The sequence below is a fragment of the Paramisgurnus dabryanus genome, chromosome 8 (genome assembly GCF_030506205.2).
Source record: "Paramisgurnus dabryanus chromosome 8, PD_genome_1.1, whole genome shotgun sequence".
Taxonomy (NCBI): Eukaryota; Metazoa; Chordata; class Actinopteri; order Cypriniformes; family Cobitidae; genus Paramisgurnus; species Paramisgurnus dabryanus.
In genome coordinates, this window is record NC_133344.1 from 8188391 (window position 1) to 8211442 (window position 23052).

A 23052-nucleotide genomic window follows, 5' to 3' on the forward strand; every position below is an offset into this window, starting at 1 on the left:
GTTTTGTTCTGGGTGTATGCGAAGCCTCGATGTCATACTGCAGATATGGTTCAGCGTAACTGAGATTTACTTAGAAAGCTGAAGGTAATTTCAGGTGAAGAAGCAATACAACCACACTGAAATTTCCATTATTTTAGGATTTTTTGGATTTAATGTTTTTATCTTTTTTCTTGGATGCCTACATTTAAAAATAGAGATTTAAAGAAGCAGTTCAACCGAACTCTCAAGCTCCTAATTTACATATTATATAAAAGGATGGTGCAGTACAGTTTACTGTGATATTATACCTTGGCATTCTGCCTAAGACCTTTTCTTTTGTTTTATAGATGAAAGAAATGAATAATGAATGAACTTGAATTTCAACCAAATTGGCTCAACTCAATGAACATGTTTCATTTTTATTTTTAATACAACTGTTCCTCTAAAGTTTTAATATTGTCTGTACAATAAACTTAAATTGAGCAGTTTAAACAAACTAGAGGTCTTCTCGGGTGCAAAGAAATGTACCCGACCTGAAATCACCTGAATCACTTTTTACCCAAACCCTATGTGCAGAAATCTCTTTATTTTTAAGAAAGACCCGACTGAAGTCCGACCCATAGGCAATTGTTTTAACCCAACTGAACCCGAATGTAAATGGCACCAACGTGTTCTCTGTCTGCACACCAGTCAGACAGAAAAGAAACCCCTGTGGCCTCGCAACCAATTTGGTCAGCTGCTCCATTTATTTTCATTTGTTATCTGATGACGACACCAAGGTAATCGATAAAATGTGCATTAAAAATTGATTGACAGGTGTGACAATGTCGCAAGCACTCTTGGCAAACAGAGGAGGGGTTGGAAAAGGACACAAGATTGTTCCGGTCTTCTCGGGTCCGTTCAACAAAACACATGCATATTAAATTACCCGAGACCCGAGGGTGCTTAAATTATACCTGACCCATGTCCAAGACACACTTCGAACCCGCTTGGGTCTCAGGTTGGACCCATGAAGACCTCTAGTTTAAACACTTTTAAAGGTCCCGTTTTTCCTGATCCCATTTTTCAAACTTTAGTTAGTGTGTAATGTTGCTATAATAGCATAAATAATAGGGGTGCGCGGGGCAAAAACTAACGCGGGGTTAGTTGTAACATGGACTGTTTACATTGTTTTGTTTTTCCGGTATTTTTTTACGCTGCCAAAAGAAGATCTCCCGCAAATTATTGGAAATGTTTAATGCTTTTCCAGAGAGTTATTGATGAACAAGTGTTTTGGTGGCATGTAAGTATATTTTTTCATCATATGTTTTTTGTTCGGTTTCTGAGTTGGGTGCGTAAGATACCAAATCCAATGTTATGTCATATTAATCAGTGTCTTGTTGAATAAAACATTGAATCGTTTTGAAATATGTCTGCAGCTCTTAGCAACTTTTTTGGTGGGCTTGAAAATATTTTGACCCAGCGGGGTTAATTGAAACTTACAACTAACCCCTTAGCACTTACGATATGAAAACCGCTAACGTTAGCATAAATAGTTTTAAATAGGCTACAAATGAATGATTGCTGGATGCCAACAAAATAAATGTGCCTGTCTTATCTAAAATTGTGTTATCAAAATGTATTTTTGTTCATATGTTTAATATTGATTGAATAAGGTCACATCAAAGATTGAAATCATAATGAAATGAATGGCTAAAATCCGACTTTGATGCTCATTATATCAGAATTTGATTTTGAAACTGTTTTATGGTTTTTACAAACTGGGTCACATATATTTTTTTTCATAATTGTGCTGCTTTTTCCTCACATATTTAGACATTTATATCCATTTATAATTAAACTATTGGTAGAAAAGTGCTGGATGAATGAATACAGTGTGGATACCTGTCTATTATAAACAGATATATAAACAATATCCACTTCAAATATATAGACAAAATAGTATTGAAATATTTGCCAGCAAACGTAATTTTTATCAAGTGTTACAACTAACCCCCTGCCTGTTACAATAAATCCCATCTATGGGGTAAGTTGTAACGTTTGCACTTCTGTCACGTTTGGTGTAATTGTCCAAGAATGGTAAGTACTAGAAACAAACTTCAAATGTTCATTTGTAGCAGAGATGTGTGTGTTGCTTGTGTAAAAATATAATTCATCAAACTCGAATATATACGGGACCTTTAACACTAGTGTAGCTCTTTTTTCCCCAAACACTGAAAACAGACATTAAATCATGAAAAATGGCCTCGAATCGTCCTCAACTCAGAGGGTCTGTGCTGCTTCTCCACCTCTTGATTCTTTTGACCTCCTCTCTTTTAACGCTGAATGTCTGATCCATCAAGGTCACAGTCGCGCCTCTAACAGGTTCAGGAAAGCTTTTAACACCCTCTCTGCCCTCTCCATGACCCGTGGAGTGTTTAAATGAGAGTTAGTGGACGCATGTCAGAGGTGATTCAGAGCCCTTACCTTGGTTCAGCAGCAGGGCTGCGTGGTGTAAGAGGGACAAGAGAGATGAAGTTAGTGCTGAAGATGAGTTTACTCCATTAATAAACACACACAGAGAGAGAAACACACACACACACACACACACACACACACCATTTTCTGTGCACCTGTCCACTTTTAAAAGCATAACAGAAGCAGAATCTGAAAATGTGCAGGGTTTAGCAGCGTATTGGTATGTTTTATGATGGGTTAAAAGAATGAATCCCTTTGCTTTTCAGTTTCAGAGCAGAGAATAACTGCGTGCCGATTCAAATCCGTAATCTTGTAACAATTTTCAATGCTAAGATGGTCCTCCTATCCATAAAAATTTGCCTTGGTACAAAATGATCTTCCGCTGGTTCTATAACTCAACCATATTGTCTACTTTTTTGTCTGTGTTACACTTAAGGTTACGTTTTCCCAACTTTAAGTTAAACCTAGGGAAATAACCGTTAAGGGGCTTTTAGGCGACACTAAATGCCATTTAAGGGATTACTTAATTGAAAAACAGCTATTTAAGGGAAATTAGGTTGATGACTTTCCATTAAAACTAATACTTAAGGGTTACTTTGTGCAACACCCTTAAGTTTAAGGGAAACGACGAACTTAAGGGAAAATTACACTTAAGGTGCTTTATTTATGCAACCAGGCACTAGTGTTTTATTCGTAAAAAAAACTTTTGTTAATGGACAAGCCATAGCTTTAAACGACTCTAAATGAATAATTCACTAACTCAGATTTTTTATATATTCTAATCTATTCAGTATTTTGAAGACAATCCGTTCACTATAGCCATGAAGGGTTTTATTCTCTCTTACTGTACATTACTGCCACAAATAACAAACTGCCTTTTATATCTTTTATGTTAAATAGTTTTGGTTTGTAATTGCTTCTGATCATTCCATAATATTGTTATTTATTTCATTTTTAGATGAATTGTCACAGTTACAGCCAACAGGTTATAGACTAAATGTGGAAAGAATAAATAAAATAAATAATTCTTGAAAGTATTTGCTTTTTTCAAAAAAATATTGGAATTGGAACCAAGAATCGATAAGAACCGGTTTTGATAAGTGGAATTGGTATTGTAATCGCTAAAATTTTAACGATACCCAAAACTAAATATGTGTATGTAAATATGTAAATATGCATTCCTATAATATTTTATATAAATATTTACATTTAGTCATTTAGCAGACGCTTTTGTCCAAAGCGACTTACAAGTGAGGTAAACAATAGAAGCAATTATGGCAACATAAGAACAGCGATACATAAGCGCACTGGAAATAGTCTAATCAAGTCCAACACAATATACATAGCCAAGGGTATGTTAGTAATTTTTTTTTTTTTTTTTTAGATAAAGAGGAAGGTAAATAGAGAAAGAGATAAAGAGAAGGGTAACTAAAGAAAGATAGTAAATCTGTAATTAGGAAGTTAGGTAATGGTGGAAGAGATGGGTTTTTAGCCGAGTCTTAAAGACAGCTACAGTGTCAGCTGATCGTGTCACGACCGGCAGATCATTCCACAGTTGTGGGACAGTTCCTGAGAAGGTACGCGTTAGTGTTTTCTTCCCTTTTTGAGATGGTACCACAAGCCGTCGCTCGGTGGCAGAGCGTAGTGATCGAGAGGGTACATAAGGCTCTATAAGCAAGCGAAGGTAAGGGGGTGCTGACCCAGTGGTGGTTTTAAAGGCCAGGAGCAGAGCCTTAAATTTGATGCGGGCTGCTATAGGAAGCCAGTGTAACTTGACAAAGAGAGGAGTGACGTGCGCCCTCTTTGGCTCATTGAAGACCACTCTTGCCGCTGCGTTCTGAATCATCTGTAGGGGTTTGGTCGTGCAGGCTGGAAGTCCTGCCAGTAGCGCATTGCAGTAGTCCAGCCTGGACAGGACAAGAGCTTGGACCAGGACTTGCGTAGCATGCTCATCTAGGAAAGGTCTAATTTTCCTAATATTGTAGAGGATGAATCTACAAGAGCGAGCGGTGCTGGCAACATGCTCCGTGAAGCTAAGCCGATCATCAATGACCACTCCCAGGTTTTTGGCCGTCTTGGAAGGCGTGATGGTCGAGGAACCTAGCTGAATGGAAAAGTTGTGCTGGATCTTTGGTTCAGATGATATGACAAGCAGTTCTGTCTTCGCAAGGTTAAGCTGGAGATGGTGATCCTTCATCCAGAGTGAGATGTCCCTCAGGCATGCCGAGATGCGAGCAGAAACCGTAGGATCATCAGGGTGGAACGACAAGTGGAGTTGAGTGTCGTCTGCATAGCAGTGGTAGGAAAAGCCATGTTTCCGAATGACAGAGCCCAGGGATGTCATGTATATCGAAAAGAGCAGCGGTCCAAGCACAGAGCCTTGAGGGACCCCGGTATCAAGACGTTGGGGTTCGGAGACGTCACCTCTCCAGGATACCCGAAATGACCTATCTGAGAGGTACGACTTGAACCATAGAAGCGCTATGATGGTTACAATGATGGTATGATGCGCTATGATGGTTACAAATATATTGGTAGCACTTTACAGAAAGGTTGTATTTGAAGAGTTTTGTTCCAAAACGAGATAACTAGTTTTTTGATTGTGCATTCCAATAAATTTTAATCAAACTGCAGTTGGTTTGTTTTGATTTAAGCCTTCATAACTAAATAATACAGCTAAGTAGCACAATGAAACACAACTAAAACACGAGTCTTTAACCTTATTATATGTATAAAATTAAAACTGTAGTTTTATTTTTTTTATGATGGTTACATAATTATATATATTTGTAATCATTTTTGTATACATAGATACATACTGTTAACATACTTTTAAATTTGCATTTAAAATTACATTAAATAACTACATATTAGGGAACCTTTATTTTAGTAAAGTATTATATTATATTGGAACCTTCATTTCAATCAAGTTTTTTTTTAAATCATTTGTGTTATTAGTTTATTAATGTATTTTTGTTTAATGCCCAATTTTATTTTTCAATAAACAAATTGAATTCAAATAATATTTGGGGGACCCCCAGTAATACCACCACGGACCCCCAAGGGGCCCCGGACCCCCTGTTGAAGGCCCATGAGTTAATCCATTAGCTAAATTGAACTAACATTGATCAATACTTCTACAACATTTATTAATCTTAGTTCATGTTAATTTCGGCATTTACTAATACATTATAAAATTAAGCATTGTAACTGTTAACATAAAATTAATGCATGAGAACTAACATGAATATTTGTATTGTCATTAATATTAATAAATGTTGAGAAACTATATTGTTTACTGTTTATTCATGTTAGTTAATGCATTTACCAATGTTTGCTAATAAAACCTTATTGTAAAGTGTTAGTGTTACCAATATGATTATAGGCTAGTTTTTAAAAATGATTTTGCAATTAAATAAATAATAAAATCTACATTTAAATCTGCTAACGCTGCATCAAATGTTTCTTTATATTCACCGTTTTTGCAGTGTTTTGATCATTACAACCAATCACAAATGTCACGTGACTGTTGAGCGCATGAGTTTTTCATTAATGCGTAAAATAACAATTAAATAATTTATAAATGCTTCTTTTTTGTCTGTATAGTCTATAAGAATATGCCGTATAAAAGGTTTTGATGTTTGACCTTAATAATTATGATTATGGTATGAACTTATGATTACGGTACACACTGCTCCCCCTTTAAAAAAATGGTGCATGACGCCCCTGGCTCTAATGTATATGCTTGCCACTGGAAAATCAATGAAAGAGCTCCCATGTTGTTTCTGTGCATGTCATGTTTTAATGAGAAAATGGTTGATTTTTGAAATGCATAATGGGAATGCATCCATCAAGCTCTCAGTGAAATGCAGCATCACACCCAAATGCCAAATAAATCCTAGAGATGATCTAGTCCACACACCTGATATTCCTCTTTTCAGCCAGCGAGGTTCCTCAAGAACAATGAAGAAGTTCTCATGTTTCTCATACTCCTCATCATCAATGATCCTCACCTGGATAGTCTGACTGCACAGAGAGAAAGAGAGAGAGAGAGAACAAGATAGAGAGAAGAAGAGAGAGGATGTGAAAGAAAGAGAGACCTTCAGGTGGTGGCACAAATTGCATCTAAATGGGAAAGACCTTGAACTGTATAATGAGACACACATTCACACACATGTGCACACACAAACACACACTTATAAATACTTAATGTTGTTCCTCTGGGGTCATACACAGCAGCGCTCCACCCTGACACCAAACCACAGTAAAAGAGCAAATAAATGATCAACTCATACACACACACGCGCACAAAACCTTACACAAAATCACTGGAAATGTCAGCTTTTAAATCACTTCAAAGGTTGCATGTCAATATTTAATCATCTACACACACTCACATTCATGAACACACAAACCACAGGGAAAAATCTGAGTAAAAGGAAAATCCCACTGCTGATCCGAAACTGATCCTGTGTCAAATTGTTTACGTCTGACTGTCAGACACAAACAGAAAAAGCATCACACTTAGTGCTCATTCATAATGTAAATCAGTGCTATGTTCATCCGGAAATAGACTGAAGACAGCGAGTTGGAGAGCTAATTGCGGGACATCATTACTATAGAGGCAATAAACACACTCACGTCGTCTGGTCATTGGTGAACTCCAGCTCGCCGTGTGTGTCCTCATAGTCGACCCCATCCCCTTGGGCCGTCCCGGGCTCCGTGTGGTACGGGATGATCACGGTTCCCCGGGCGCCGGAGTTACGAACCACCGTCACCTCCATGGTACCCACGCTCTCGCTCACTCGCATCAGACGTTCCGTGAACGTGAAGATTCCAGCGTGGTCATCGTCCAGGATGGTGACCGTGGCCATCAACGGTTCAACCAGCCGAGCCTTGGGTCCCTGACCCACATCATCGCTTTCAAACATGCCCTCGGCATCACCGATGCGTAGATTCAGCAAACGCACGAAGAAATGTTCGTCCTCTTCGAAGATGTCGTCGTCAATGATGCCCACCTACAGTATGCATAATTTTATAATATATTCATTTTACAAAGTTAACATTGAAACAAAATTTGAAAACAAAAAAGGTAACTTGTTTCACATCAGAGGTTGAATAAATGCGTAATAAAGTTAGGTCAACTTTTCAAGAGTTTTGCAAGCACCTCCTTATGCTTTTCTTGAACTAGTTAGTTGTTGGTAGGTCTACCTCTTGTTGCATATTAACCCATGATAGGATAAGGAATTTTACAATAAACATTAATGGTCAAACAAACCCACTGCTTATCTTAGAACAGTAGTTCCCAAACTGGGGGGGCAGGCCCATCTTAGGGGGTGCAAGATTTGTTAAACTAAAATTCTAAATTTGAGATTGTTTTATGTCATGAATTTTCTTTGGAGGGGAGTGCAAATGAATGCACCCTATACAAGGCAGGTTTGGCGCACGCCAAATTCAGCATGAATCACTGCTTTAGGACAAACGCAGCAGTTGCACATCCGACATTGTCGATCAATCTGATCTTTGCATCTGTTATGCTGAATCCTCTCACTTTGTCTCCATGAGAAACAGACTGTCAATCATTGTCACTCAACCAATGACAGCCAGTACAACACTGTTGCTATGGAAACACAGTGATGTCCATCTCAGTGGAGTTTTATTACTTCAAAGATAAGTGAGTTTTTGTCTGGAAGCTGTTGGTACAGATGTAAGTGTCGTCTTGGCACTTTAGTTTAATACATATTAAAGAAAACAACAACAAAGCTGAAACACTTTTCATTTGGTCTCTTCAGAGATGCAATGACAACTCGAGCTGTTTGTGTCCTTGGACTCAGAATTGACGTTTCTATGGCAATGCTAGTTACGCTTAAAATGAATCATGTATAGCTTTGTTAATGCTGACAGTTCAAATAGACACTGGGTGCTTCTCAATTCTTATTTGTGCATCCTCTTTTCCTTTTCTCATTTGTGTCTTTTGAGGACGCAGAAAGTCCCCAATTCGAGTCATTTGGATCGCCTCCGCACAAGTTCGCTTCTACTCGCATCTTTGCATTGACTTTGTAAGTAATCTACTCGCACAAATCGTTACATTCAACGATTTGCATGAGTAGATGAAATACAAGTCAATGCAAAGACGCGAATAGATGCAAACTTGTTAAAAAGTTAAATCCCACAACGCCGCCATCTCGGTCGCGTCCGCATTCAAGATTCAAAACGCAGTTTACAGATGGTTCTGTGCTGCTGCTCTGTGCCCCCGCCCTCCGAATTTGTCATACGTCACTAAGAAAAGTGCGTACACTACACTGATACTCTTTCCTGAATAAAGAGGAGTCTAAGATGGCGGCGTTAACGGAAGCTAGTTATTTTCATTTATAAAGTTTTAAATTTGGATATTTCTACAACATAACGGCACGGATTACCCTCAGAAGGCCTTTGTTTATCATCGTGGAGCCGTTTGGATTTCTTTTTGTGAAGGATGGATGCACATTTTTTGGACTTGAAGGAGTGGACCCAGTAACTTTACATATGATTAACTGAAAGACCTAAAACATTTTCTGAATGTGCAACCAACTAAAAAGGTGTTCGTCTGAAAAATGATGGACATATGCATCTCGGACTGCTTGGGGATGAGTAAATCATGGGTTTAATATCATTTTTGGATGAACTATCCCTTTAAAGAGCTTTGCCAGCCTAGAATGACCAGCTTAAACTAGCTACTTCCATCTTAAACCAGCTTAGCCTGGTCAAGGTGGTTTAAGCTCGAGGTTCAGCTGGTGATCAGCTAGGACCAGCTAAAATGTGCCCAAACCCGCTAAAACAAGCTAAAATTAGGCTGATAAACCAATTGTTTTTTTTAGTAGGGTTGGAATAAGATTTGAAGAAGTTACGTTGTGAAGGGAAGGTGATTTATTACATATTTAGTAGATACAACACTTTTGCATCAGACACACTTGTGTATCTCCGCTTATAATTCCTCATGAACCCTCTTAACTTGTCATTTCTCGCCTCCTCACGGTGCAATTAAATCATCAAGATGTTCCTACAAGATGGCAAAGCTTTATTGGTTTCCAGGTCGGGGTTTGAGGTTGGAGGAGCACTTATGAACTGATGTATTGATTTAGTATTTTTTCCAAAATAAGCTCATGGTATCAGATAAAAAGCATCATGGTCAAGAGACCGAACTGATTTCCAACTTGTATTTATGAAATCCAAATGTTTTTAATTACTCTAAAACTTTTACTAAAATGTGTGTAGGAGATTTTACTACCCGAATTCAAACTTTAATATTGCAGCAGATGCTTTGGTCCAAAACAGCTTGTGGTTCATTTACTGTAGCCCTCTGGAGCAACCGGAGTTGAAATGTTTCGCTCAAGAGCACAATAATGACAGCAAACAGTTCCCAATCCTCTTGCCAGTATTGAGCTTTAACCACTGCATCACCTTACCGCAACAAACCACTTTAACTACCAGCTGTTCATTGCATACCTAAGGAGTTACCAGCATTAACCAACCAATTCCAGTACACCAGTTATTGTGACAGAGGTGTCTATTGGAGATTCGTCTCACCTTTATTTCTTTCCTGGTTTCTCCAGGTTTAAAAACCAGCGTCCCCTCGCAGTACTTGTAATCCGAGCCGGCGTTGGCAGTGCCGTCTTCCGTACAGTAGTCGACGTAGAACGTGCTCTCGCCTAGACCACCCCGACACACCACAGCTATGGAGATCACGCCGCAGTTCTCCATGCACTGACTGTGAGAGCTTTCGAATGAAATGCGACTGCAGGTGGCCAGGTCGTCGTCTTCCACGGCTCCGTCGGTGGGCGTAGCGGCCGCCCGGCGAGCGTTATCTGCCGCGTGCTTCTTCAGCACATTGCCGGCTCCGATCATCATGCGCGTTGCCTGGACGCGGTAGAAGGCTCGGCTCTTCTGCTGGTGGAGGAGGGCGTAGTAGTTGGCCAGCTCCATCAGCTGATCCAGTTCCTTCTCTGGATACTTCTGCTTCAGATCCTTCAGGATACGAATGACCTGTGAGAGAAAAAAATTATTTAGCTCAATTGATAGATTGCATTAGCACCCAGGGAATGCACTTCAAGTCGCTTTGGATTAAAGCGTCTGACAAATGCAGATATGTTTCTTAAGAATTCCAGACTGGTATTGGCCATTTGACGTCGAATCTGTTTCTTATTATAAGATTAAAGAAAGCTTTTAATATAAAAAATAAAACCATTAAGCTTTAAAGGAGATTTTTTCCACGTTTAAGTGCTATAATTTTGTACCCAGTGCTTCTATCAACCTAGAAAATGTGAAAAGGAACAACCCCGTAACTTAGTTTTGGTAAACCATCCTCTGCAAGCATATGTCAAATAGGTCATTGAAATTTGGCTCCCCTTGTGATGTCAGAAGGGGATAATACCGCCCCTTAATCTGCACCATCCAAACACAGCACTGCCATTTAGTGCAGAGATCAACTTATTTGTATTTTAAAGGACACACCCAAAATGGCACGCTTTTGGTCACACCTACAAAGTAGGGCTGCATAACGATTAATCACGATTAATCGATTGTAGAATAAAAGTTTGTTTACATCATATATGTTTGTGTTTGGTGTATAATAATTATGTATATATAAACACACACACACACACACACACGCAAGTGCATGTATGTATATATTTAAGAAATGTTTACAGGTGTATATACATTTGTACATTTATATTATATATAAATACTTAATATATAAATCTATATATTTCTTAAAGTTATACTTGCATGTGTGTGTATTTATATATACATAATTATTATACACAGTACACAAACATATGATGTAAACAAAAACTTTTATTCTGCAAACGATTAATCGCGATTAATCGGTATGCAGCCCTACTACAAAGTGGCAATTTTAACATGTTATAATAAATTATCTACAAGGTATATTGCATTTTGAGCTAAAACTTCACATAAATACTCTGAGGACACCAAAGATTTATTTCGCATCTTAAAAAAGTGTTTATCACGTCTCACTTCTTTGCGACTCTCATCCAGCTCCTTGACGCCCTCCATGTAAACGGTCGCGCTGCTGGAGTTGGGTAGGGTTGCCATGTTCCCATCCTGGCAATTTTCCACCCCCGTGGCTCCGCCCCTCAGCGGAAACTTCCCGTCTATCATCATCTCCACACCTTTAGGCGTCAACTCCCCCTCCGTCTCCACGACAACCCCTGTTCGTTTGTCTGCGCGGTAACGTTTCGACATGTACTTGTAGAAGAGGAGGCGCCGGTCGGCGATCCAGGCCAAGATCACACAGACGGGAAAAAAGCAGAGAGTAACCAGAGCTTCCCATACCTACAATACACACAAACATACGCACGTCAACCTAAGTGATGGACTAGCAAATAAACAGCACGGTTCAGCTGACACAAGATGACGACCGGGAACAAACAGCCCGATATAAGACATAATGTGGCATTTATAGCTACAATAAACTTGAAGAGACAGAGAAAAATGACTAAAAAGGGAATCCCAGGGAACATGCATACTGATAAATATATGCACTGTAAATGCACTACAAGGGATTTTGGATAACGGCTTCTGACAAATGCATAAAAACACATCTGGTTTTCTCATAATCCTGAATACAAAATAGAAACGTATAAATTACAGTGTGCATACAGAAAGATCATCTTGACAATTATGCACATAATTATGATCCAACGTTCTCGACAGGTATACAAAGTTCACCCACTCACATCCACGATGCCAGGTGTGATTACAGAGAGGATCAGATAGAGCCAGATGTAGGCGAAGATACTCCAGAAGGCCGTGATGAAGAATACCCTCAGATGTTTAATCTTCCTCACTTCACCGTCAGGTATCACCCACACACAGATCCCGATGATCACAAACATATTAAAAGCAGCGCTGCCCACGATGGTGCCAGGACCAAGCTCACCAGACTTGAAACCGTGACCGCACACCTAAACCAATCATACATGCACATCAATCAAAGCCAATAAGAACAGATTAAATATATACAATTGTGTGATGTCAGCTTTCAGACCAGTAAGATTTCACTTGGGGCGGGGCTACAAAGTATGCTTGTTAATATTCATGTATATTTTTTTAATAAATTATTGATATTCAGTCTGTGAAGTCCAAGCTAAAGTCTGTAATGATTTCATTCATTTATTTCACATTGATTTCACATGATCCTCTCTTGGGTTCGACCCCAAGTAACTTTAACACGCTAGACACTAAAATAATTATAAGTACACTAACTTCTTGAAAAGTGTGTTATATGAACACCTGTGACTGTTTACTTGTATACCTCTTTCTATCTACAAGCCGGATGTCTATCTGTGCCACAGATAATTCACTTTGTGCCTCAGCTGAGATTTCACACGCCACCACCAAAATATTCTGCTCCATGCTCTTAAAAATAAAAATTTTCAAGATAAATGATGCTTTGGATAGCAATCTATATGAATCTCGCCCCACTGTTATGTTAAGCATCGTGAGCAGACTCAAGTCTCAGCACATTAGAGCGACGAGCATCATGGAGTGACAAATGTTCATCAATATAGCTCAGCTGCGGCTCTGTTGATGTGCTAAATGTCTCCAGCGCAGCCGTACGCGACTCCTGCTGGCAAAGACAGCAGGCCTGAGAGAGCGAACGCGTCATTTTCATGCAGTGGACGGTGAGAAATGAGACAGAGCCGTTTTTGCGCTTGCCCTCATTAATAAACATTAGACTATCTGGACTCTCATTAGGTAGAGCAACACTCTGTGGGACAAATGTTACCCAGCATGCATCTAACCAACTTTAAACAATTCACACATGCACACACACACACACACACGCACGCGCGCGCGCACACACACACAGAAGTTCAATTATTAAGGAACAGTAAGTTGGTCTTGGACAACAATAATGGTCTTTTTTTTAAACATCTGCTTAAACCAGACTGGAAATGGGTTTCTGGTCTAGCACATCTCCTAACATTTTACACATGAGACAGGAACAGCAGAGCTTTGAGCTATAAAATAAATGTCAATTGCGGTTTCCATCTGTCTGTCTGTTTCTCTATCAATCTGTCTGTCTATCCATCCGGCAGTCCAACTGTCTATCTATCTATCTATCTATCTATCTATCTATCTATCTATCTATCTATCTATCTATCTATCTATCTATCTATCTATCTCTCTCTCTGTCTGTCTGTCTGTCTGTCTGTCTGTATGTCTGTCCACCTACCTATCTCTCTATCCATTTGTCTTTCTATCTGTCTGTCTGCTGTACATTATCTATCTTTCTGCCTGTCTGTCTTTCTATCTATCTGTCTGTCTGTCTGTCCACCTACCTACCTACCTACCTACCTACCTATCTCTCTATCCATTTGTCTTTCTATCTGTCTGTCTGCTGTACATTATCTATCTTTCTGCCTGTCTGTCTTTCTATCTGTCTGTCTGTCTATCTATCTATCTGTCTGTCTGTCTGTCCACCTACCTACCTACCTACCTATCTCTCTATCCATTTGTCGTTCTATCTGTCTGTCTGCTGTATATTATCTTTCTTTCTGCCTGTCTGTCTTTCTATCTGTCTGTCTGTTTATCTGTCTGTCTATCTATCTGCCTGTCTGTCTTTCTATCTGTCTGTCTGTCTATCCGTCTATCTATCTGTCCGGCTGTCCATCTGTCTATTATCCATCTATCCATCAATTTGTCTTTCTTTCTGTCTGTCTGTATGTCCGTCCGTCCGCCTATCCATCCATCCATATCTGGCTGTCTGTGTCTGTCTGTCTATTATCAATCTATCTGTTTGTCTGTCCATCCGTCCGTCCACCTACCTACCTACCTACCTATCTTTCTTTCTGCCTGTCTGTCTTTCTATCTGTCTGTCTGTCTGTTTATCTGTCTGTCTATCTATCTGCCTGTCTGTCTTTCTATCTGTCTGTCTGTCTATCCATCTATCTATCTGTCCGGCTGTCCATCTGTCTATTATCCATCTATCCATCAATTTGTCTTTCTTTCTGTCTGTCTGTATGTCCGTCCGTCCGCCTATCCATCCATCCATATCTGGCTGTCTGTGTCTGTCTGTCTATTATCAATCTATCTGTTTGTCTGTCCATCCGTCCGTCCACCTACCTACCTACCTACCTATCTATCTCTCTATCCATTTGTCTTTCTATCTGTCTGTCTGTCTGCTGTATTTTATCTATCTTTCTGCCTGTCTGTCTTTCTATCTGTCTGTCTATCTATCTGTCTGTCTTTATATCTATCTGCCTGTCTGTCTTTCTATCTGTTTGTTTGTTTGTCTGTCTGTCTATCTATCTGCCTGTCTGTCTGTCTGTCTGTCTGTCTGTCTGTCCGGCTGTCCATCTGTCTATTATCAATCTATCCATCCATTTGTCTTTCGTTCTGCCTGTCTGTCCGTCCGTCCGTCCGTCCACCTACCTATCTCTTTATCCATTTGTCTTTCTATCTGTCTGTCTGTCTGTCTGCTGTTTTTTATCTATCTTTCTGCCTGTCTGTCTTTCTATCTGTCTGTCTATCTGTCTGTCTGTATATCTATCTGCCTGTCTGTCTTTCTATCTGTTTGTCTGTCTGTCTATCTATCTATATATCTGTCTGTCTGTCTGTCTGTCTGTCTATCTGTCTGGCTGTCCATCTGTCTATTATCCATCTATCCATCCATTTGTCTTTCTTTCTGTCTGTCTGTATGTCCGTCCATCCATCTATCCATCCATCCATATCTGGCTGTCTGTGTCTGTCTATTATCAATCTATATGTCTGTCTGTCAGTCTGTCCGTCCACCTACCTACCTACCTACCTATCTCTCTATCCATTTGTCTTTCTATCTGTCTGTCTGCCTGTCTATCTTTCTGTCCACCGACCTACCTACCTACCTACCTATCTCTCTATCCATTTGTCTTTCTATCTGTCTGTCTGCTGTACATTATCTATCTTTCTGCCTGTCTGTCTTTCTATTTGTCTGTCTGTCTACCTATCTGTCTGTCTGTCTGTCCACCTACCTACCTACCTACCTATCTCTATCCATTTGTCTTTCTATCTGTCTGTCTGTCTGTCTATCTTTCTGTCCACCTACCTACCTACCTACCTACCTACCTATCTCTCTATCCATTTGTCTTTCTATCTGTCTGTCTGCTGTACATTATCTATCTTTCTGCCTGTCTGTCTTTCTATCTGTCTGTCTGTCTATCTATCTGTCTGTCTGTCCACCTACCTACCTACCTACCTACCTATCTCTTTATCCATTTGTCTTTCTATCTGTCTGTCTGCTGTAAATTATCTATCTTTCTGCCTGTCTGTCTTTCTATCTGTCTGTCTGTCTATCTATCTGTCTGTCTGTTTATCTGTCTGTCTGTCTGTCTGTCTGTCTGTCTATCTATCTGTCTGTCTGTCTTTCTATCTGTCTGTCTGTCCATTTGTCTTTCTTTCTGTCTGTCTATCTATCTGTCCGGCTGTCCATCTGTCTATTATCCATCTATCCATCAATTTGTCTTTCTTTCTGTCTGTCTGTATGTCCGTCCGTCCACCTATCCATCCATCCATATCTGGCTGTCTGTGTCTGTCTGTCTATCATCAATTTATCTGTCTGTCTGTCCATCCGTCCGTCCACCTACCTATCTATCTCTCTATCCATTTGTCTTTCTATCTGTCTGTCTGTCTGCTGTATTTTATCTATCTTTCTGCCTGTCTGTCTTTCTATCTGTCTGTCTATCTATCTATCTGCCTGTCTGTCTTTCTATCTGTCTGTTTGTCTGTCTATCTGTCTGTCTGTATATCTATCTGCCTGTCTGTCTTTCTATCTGTTTGTCTGTCTGTCTATCTATCTATATATCTGTCTGTCTGTCTGTCAGTCTATCTGTCTGGCTGTCCATCTGTCTATTATCCATCTTTCCATCCATTTGTCTTTCTTTCTTTCTGTCTGTCTGTATGTCCGTCCGTCCATCCATCCATCCATCCATCCATCCATCCATCCATCCATCCATCCATCCATATCTGGCTGTCTGTGTCTGTCTATTATCAATCTATCTGTCTGTCTGTCAGTCTGTCCGTCCACCTACCTACCTACCTATCTCTCTATCCATTTGTCTTTCTATCTGTCTGTCTGTCTATCTTTCTGTCCACCGACCTACCTACCTACCTATCTCTCTATCCATTTGTCTTTCTATCTGTCTGTCTGCTGTACATTATCTATCTTTCTGCCTGTTTGTCTTTCTATCTGTCTGTCTATCTATCTATCTATCTGTCTGTCTGTCTGTCCACCTACCTACCTCTCTCTCTATCCATTTGTCTGTCTGTCTGTCTGTCCGTCTGCCTGTCTGTCTGCCTGTCTGTCTGTCTGTCTGTCTGTCCACCTACCTACCTACCTACCTACCTACCTACCTATCTCTCTATCCATTTGTCTTTCTAGCTGTCTGTCTGTCTGTATATTATCTATCTTTCTGCCTGCCTGTCTTTATATCTGTCTGTCTGTCTATCTATCTATCTATCTATCTATCTATCTATCTATCTATCTATCTATCTATCTATCTATCTATCTATCTATCTATCTATCTATCTATCTATCTATCTATCTATCTATCTCTCTCTCTCTCTCTCTCTCTCTCTCTGTCTGTCTGTCTGTCTGTCTGTCTGTCTGTCTGTCTGTCTGTCTGTATGTCTGTCTGTCTGTCTGTCTGTCTGTCTGCCTGTCACTCTGTCTATCCATCTATCTATCCATTTGCCTTTGTATCTGTCTGACAATCTATCTATCTGTCTGTCTGTCTGTCTGTCTATCTGTTCGGCTGTCCATCTGTCTATTATCCATCTATCCATCCATTTGTCTTTCTTTCTGTCTGTTTGTATGTCCATCCATCCATCCATCCATCCATCCATCCATCCATCCATCCATCCATCCATATCTGTCTGTCTGTGTCTGTCTGTCTATTATCAATCTATCTTTCTGTCTGTCCTACGTCCGTCCACCTACCTGCCTATCTATCTCTCTATCCATTTGTCTTTTTTATCTGTCTATCTGTCTATTATTCATCTATCAAGCCATTTGTCTATCTATCTGTCTATCCGTCAGTCTGTCTATCTATCTATCTGTCTGTCCATCCGTTCATTCGTCCATCTATCTTTCTATCTATCCGTCTGTCTTTCCGTCTGATGATCTATACATCTATTCGTACATCCGTCCATCTGTCTGTCATTCCGTTGGCCTGGCTATCTATCCGTCGGTCTGTATGTCTATCTATCATCTGTCTGTCCCCATGTTAGTCTATCTATCTGTCTGTCTGTCTGTCTATCTATCAATATGTGTATCTATTCATCTGTCTGTCTATCCATCTGTTTGTCTGTCCATCTGTCTATCTATCCGTCTGTCTATTTGTCCATCCATCAGTCTTTTCATCTATCTATCCATTCATCTATCTGTCTGTCTGTCTATCTCTCTGTCTGTTATATTTGTCTGTCTGTCTATATTTCCATCTGGTTGTCCGTCCATATGCCCATCTATCCCATCTCTCTCTCTCTCTCTCTCTCTCTCTCTCTCTCTCTCTCTCTCTCTCTCTCTCTCTCTCTCTCTCTTTAAAATGTGGTCTGGTTTGAAATGTAACTAAGATATCAAACGGACCTCATTTGTGAAATCTTACAAGTGAAAGGATGAATAAACAGGGTTTGAAACTCTCTTTAAATGAGGATTAACCTCAGTCCATGATAATGAGCACTGAGCCATCTGGTGTGAATGTCATTACTGGTAATACAGTAAATGGTCGCAAAAGGTTTTCATCCAAAAAATTAGTCATTTAAACAGCTCACCCACCTCAATGACCGACAGAAGGATTTCAGGGGCAGACGAGCCAAGAGCCATCAGGGTCAGATTAGACACGGTTTCATTCCAAATTCTTACAGTGGCCACTGTTGTCTCTCCGTTCGGCATGGTGATGGTCACCTCCTTTTCCTGAGTAATCAAAGAGAAAAATACTCATGTTTCTTTTTTCAGTAAACCCTCTCAGTAAACACACATTTATTTTATGGGCAAAATATACATTTACACTCACCTAAAGGATTATTAGGAACACCACACTAATACTGTGTTTGACCCCCTTTCGCCTTCAGAACTGCCTTAATTCTACATGCCATTGATTCAACAAGGTGCTGTTGGCCAATATTGATAGGATAGCATCTTGCAGTTGATGGAGATATGTGGGATGCACATCCAGGGCACGAAGCTCCCGTTTCACCACATCCCAAAGATGTTTTATTGGGTTGAGATCTGGTGACTGTGGGGGCCATTTTAGTACAGTGAACTCATTGTCAAGAAACCATTTTAAAATGATTCGAGCTTTGTGACATGGTGCATTATCCTGCTGGAAGTAGCCATCAGAGGATGGGTACATGGTGGTCATAAAGGGATGGACATGGTCAGAAACAATGCTCAGGTAGGCTGTGGCATTTAAACGATGCCCAATTGGCACTAAGGGGCCTAAAGTGTGCCAAGAAAACATCCCCCACACCATTACACCACCACCACCAGCCTGCACAGTGGTAACAAGGCATGATGGATCCATGTTCTCATTCTGTTTACGCCAAATTCTGACTCTACCATCTGAATGTCTCAACAGAAATCGATACTAATCAGACCAGGCAATATTTTTTCAGTCTTCAACTGTCCAATTGTGGTGAGCTCGTGCAAATTGTAGCCTCTTATTCCTATTTGTATTGGAGATTAGTTGTACCCCGTATGATCTTCTGCTGTTGTAGCCCCTTCAGCCTCAAGGTTGTGTGTGTTTTGGGTTCACAAATGCTTTGCTGCATACCTCGGTTGTAACGAGTGGTTATTTCAGTCAAAGTTGCTCTTCTATCAGCTTGAATAAGTCGGCCCATTCTCCTCTGACCTCTAGCATCAACAAGGCATTTTCACCCACAGTACTGCCGCATACTGGATGTTTTCCCTTTTCAAACCATTCTTCGTAAACCCTAGAAATGGTTGTGCGTGAAAATCCCAGTAACTGAGCAGATTGTGAAATACTCAGACCGCCTGTCTGGCACCAACAACCATGCCACGCTCAAAATTGCTGAAATCATCTTTCTTTCCCATTCAGACATTCAGTTTGCAGTTCAGGAGATTGTCTTGACCAGGACCACACCCCTAAATGCATTGAAGCAACTGCCATGTGATTGGTTAATTGCATTAATGAGAAACTGAACAGGTGTTCCTAATAATTCTTTAGGTGAGTGTATGTTTGTAATCTTAAGGGTTGAACAAGATGAGAAAGTGATCCGGATAATGATTAAAGTGGTCTCTTTTAAGGTCAGGTAGTTGGATGAGGGGTTAAAAATAGAAACGGGTATTTGTGATTTCCAACAAAATGCAAAGCAGTTGCGAATTATGTGCACAGATGAACTATTACAGTTTTACAGACTTGTCATTCTGATGGCACTGACATGTTCATTGAAAAAGATATTTACTTTTAAAGATGAACCAATGGCTTTTGCAGGCAATCCATTGTGTTTTGCTATTTGTACGAATTGGTTTGAGAAATGGCCTTACTGTTTTGCAAATGTCGAGGGTGATTTCGAGAAATGTACCAAAGCGAATAAGAAAAAATTCCTATCTGTAAAACTGACCCTGAATCAATAACAACCGACAACCTTGCTTTCCAGCCTAGCAGTGCCACAGCCAGAAGCCAACCAGCACACTTACTGCCAATTCGATACGGTTTCCCAAATGTGGCGTTGCTGTTAGGGCTTGTAATCTTGGCATAGCTTTCCGATTGTTTAAACTGTTTATGTTTTCATTGCACCTGCAGTCGCTCAACATGCCATGGCTCATTTGTTTCCTCTGAGATAAAGAATTCAGATAGACCGTTTGTTTAGCTCGGTTTGGCTGCAGGCTTCGAAGCGTTTACGGTGCAGAAGTTCGACCGTCAGCATCCTCTCGTTCAGTGAAGCACGACCTTGGCAACACTTTCCTTTAATAATTTGCAAAGTGCCCAACAGATACTGTGACTAGCGGTCATGATGAGACATCTTTCAGATCCTCTGCATGCATGAGAAATAACAAAGGCTTCCGATGTTGTTATGTCCATAACCTTCCCAATCCTTATTTACTGTATGATTTATGGTTGCACAGTGTGCATTCTCAACAAAAGCTGCTTTTAAGCAATTGACAGACACTTTTATAAAATGCCAACGATTGCATAGTGCATTTAAATTATCCACTTTATTACATGTTATGGTTATGCATTTGGCAGATGCTTTTATCCAAAGCGACTTAGAGTGCATTCAAGCTATATAAATTTTTATCTATACATGTGTTCGCTGGGAATCAAACTGACAACCCTGGCATTGTTAGCATCATGCTGTTACCTCAACTATTTTATTTATTTTTCCACACAGCCCTTTTAACTTGGATACGACTGGCATCGGTAGCCAAATGCCCCAAAGAAAGTCAAACCTGTGCTACTCAACTAACCAGTAAGACAATAACCATATTGGCTTAAACACACTGAAATGCATACTGAATATACATAGAAACACAGGACAATAATTACTAAAATACAACTGTATGTAGTGGACATAATGTGCCGGATGGCCTACATTGCATCAATGACAGAAAGTCTGTTTGCCTTTTCTTCTCTAACACCTCCAGACTATTTTTGGTTGACTCTGGTGCTGTTTATACGATGCCCGCATTTCCCATGCCCTCATGTTTTGAAAAGGGTAAATGAAGCTTGTTTCTAAGGGATGCTGTGATTAATGAGGTGGACTCAAAGCCTTGGTCTTGCCAAAGATGAAAGTATGATTTACTAATCTGAGAGAGAAAGTGAGCTACTGTACCAAAAAATATGACTTAATGGATTTTTGATTAATGTGGGAAACTGATACTGGCACCATCTGCCTGTGGTTGTCAAATTGGGGAACAGAAGACGATGGCGAGGTAATGATGTTGCAATGCCCTTTACCTTCCATTAAATTTATCTACTGTATCTAGTAGGGGTGTAACAATATTTCGCAACACATCCTATAATATCAGTACGACTATTTCATGTACTACGGCTATTGATGATAAGTCCTTATCAATCTAAAATCACAGTTTGTGTCGTTTATAACATGCATTTCAAAAAGCAAAATATACTCATAATAAATATTATTTATTATTATGAAAATACCTGTAAATGTTTAAAGAACGACAATATAAATATGCTTACACGTTTCCAGAAGCTATTTGTGTAATTATTCCTTTTCTGCCCCGCATATTGAGTTTCTGCACGAGAGCGCCATCTGGCTTTTGGATGTAGTGACACGTTACCATAATTCATTGAGAAGCATAATGCTGCATTCACACCAGCCACGGTACAGGCGTCAAGTGCGAGTGATTTCAATGTTAAGTCAATGTGAAGACGCGTTGATGCGCGTCTGGAGGTCTCGCAGCATGAATGAGGCATTTAGAGAGGCGCGGTAGACACGATTCCGCCTCATTCGCACGTCTAGTTTGCGTGAATTGAGCGTTGACGCAGCAAACCCACGAGTTTAAAATTTTTAACTTTGGCGGAAAAATGAGCCACGTTAATCAATCAGGAGCTTGCTCTAGTAGTGACGTGATGACAGGAAGCGAGTGGAGTTGCAGAAGCCTATGGAAGGCCCTCCCATAACGTGAATTTGCATGAATGTCTCGATGACTAGAATTACACGCGCGGCTTTAACGCGCGAATGAAGCGAGTAAACTCAAAATATTCAAGTGAAAACTAGATGTGATTTTGACGCCTCAAACACGGCTGGTGTGAACCCACGGTAGCAAGCAGAATCGCACAATGTATCGTTACACCGATAACATCATTATCTAGCGCAGTGGTCCTTACTATTTTTTCAGTAGGAGAGCCGCCTTAACCGCAAAGTATCAAAAGTTACATCCAGTAATAAATAGCACGTCTGCTTATCAATCTGTCAATCTGTTGCAATGCAATAAATACGAGGCGAATCATTCTTTATCATTTACCAGTCAAATATGTAACTTAACAAGATGAATTCCCTTAATGACAAAAACAGGATTTTAATGCTTAGCATTCTTATAATATGCGTATGTAGTGCCCCCCAAACCACTAGGGGGGCACCTTTCTCTTAATTTTATGCGCTGCACGGAACGATTAGCGAGTGACATTACTGTGCGGCGAGAGCAATTCAAAAGCATAACAAGCAGTCTGATCTCACGGTACTTTGATGTCATATGACAATTGCTCTGTGCAAGCGCTGCAAACAAATGAAGATGCTTATCTATGTGCGTCTTGATATAATGGGTATAGTTTTCTAACCAAGTTAACATCAGGAGCAAAAAAGACAAAAAAGTGCATGTCTGCATGATCAAATCACCGTATTATTTACTGCCATGCGAGCCACAAATTAAAGTGATAGTTCACCCAAAAATGAAAATAATGTCATTAATGACACTCATGTCGTTCCAAACTCATGTCGTTCTAAAACACAGTTTAAGATGTTTTAGATTTAGCTTGCTGACCCTCCATTGAAAATCTATGTACGATATACTGTTCATGTCCAGAAAGGTTATAAAAACATCATCAATGTAGTCCATGTGACATCAGTGTTAAAGCACCGAAAATA

At 39.9% G+C, this 23052-nt stretch overlaps 1 protein-coding gene across 4 annotated transcripts in view; it reads right to left on the minus strand.

Annotated features, from left to right (window-relative positions):
- The window catches only part of slc8a2b (solute carrier family 8 member 2b), a 144782-nt gene that overhangs the window by 15071 nt on the left and 106659 nt on the right, over positions 1-23052 (minus strand). For 3 of the 4 annotated variants that reach the window (XM_065280471.1, XM_065280472.1, XM_065280473.1), the window contains 7 exons: positions 18254-18391; positions 12177-12404; positions 11455-11772; positions 10003-10458; positions 7078-7454; positions 6359-6462; positions 2446-2463 (listed from right to left, as the gene is read on the minus strand). In XM_065280471.1, coding sequence (XP_065136543.1) covers positions 2446-2463; positions 6359-6462; positions 7078-7454; positions 10003-10458; positions 11455-11772; positions 12177-12404; positions 18254-18391 — 1639 coding nt within the window. The remainder of the gene's footprint in view (positions 1-2445; positions 2464-6358; positions 6463-7077; positions 7455-10002; positions 10459-11454; positions 11773-12176; positions 12405-18253; positions 18392-23052) is intronic. The other variant, XM_065280474.1, reaches the window with a different exon arrangement.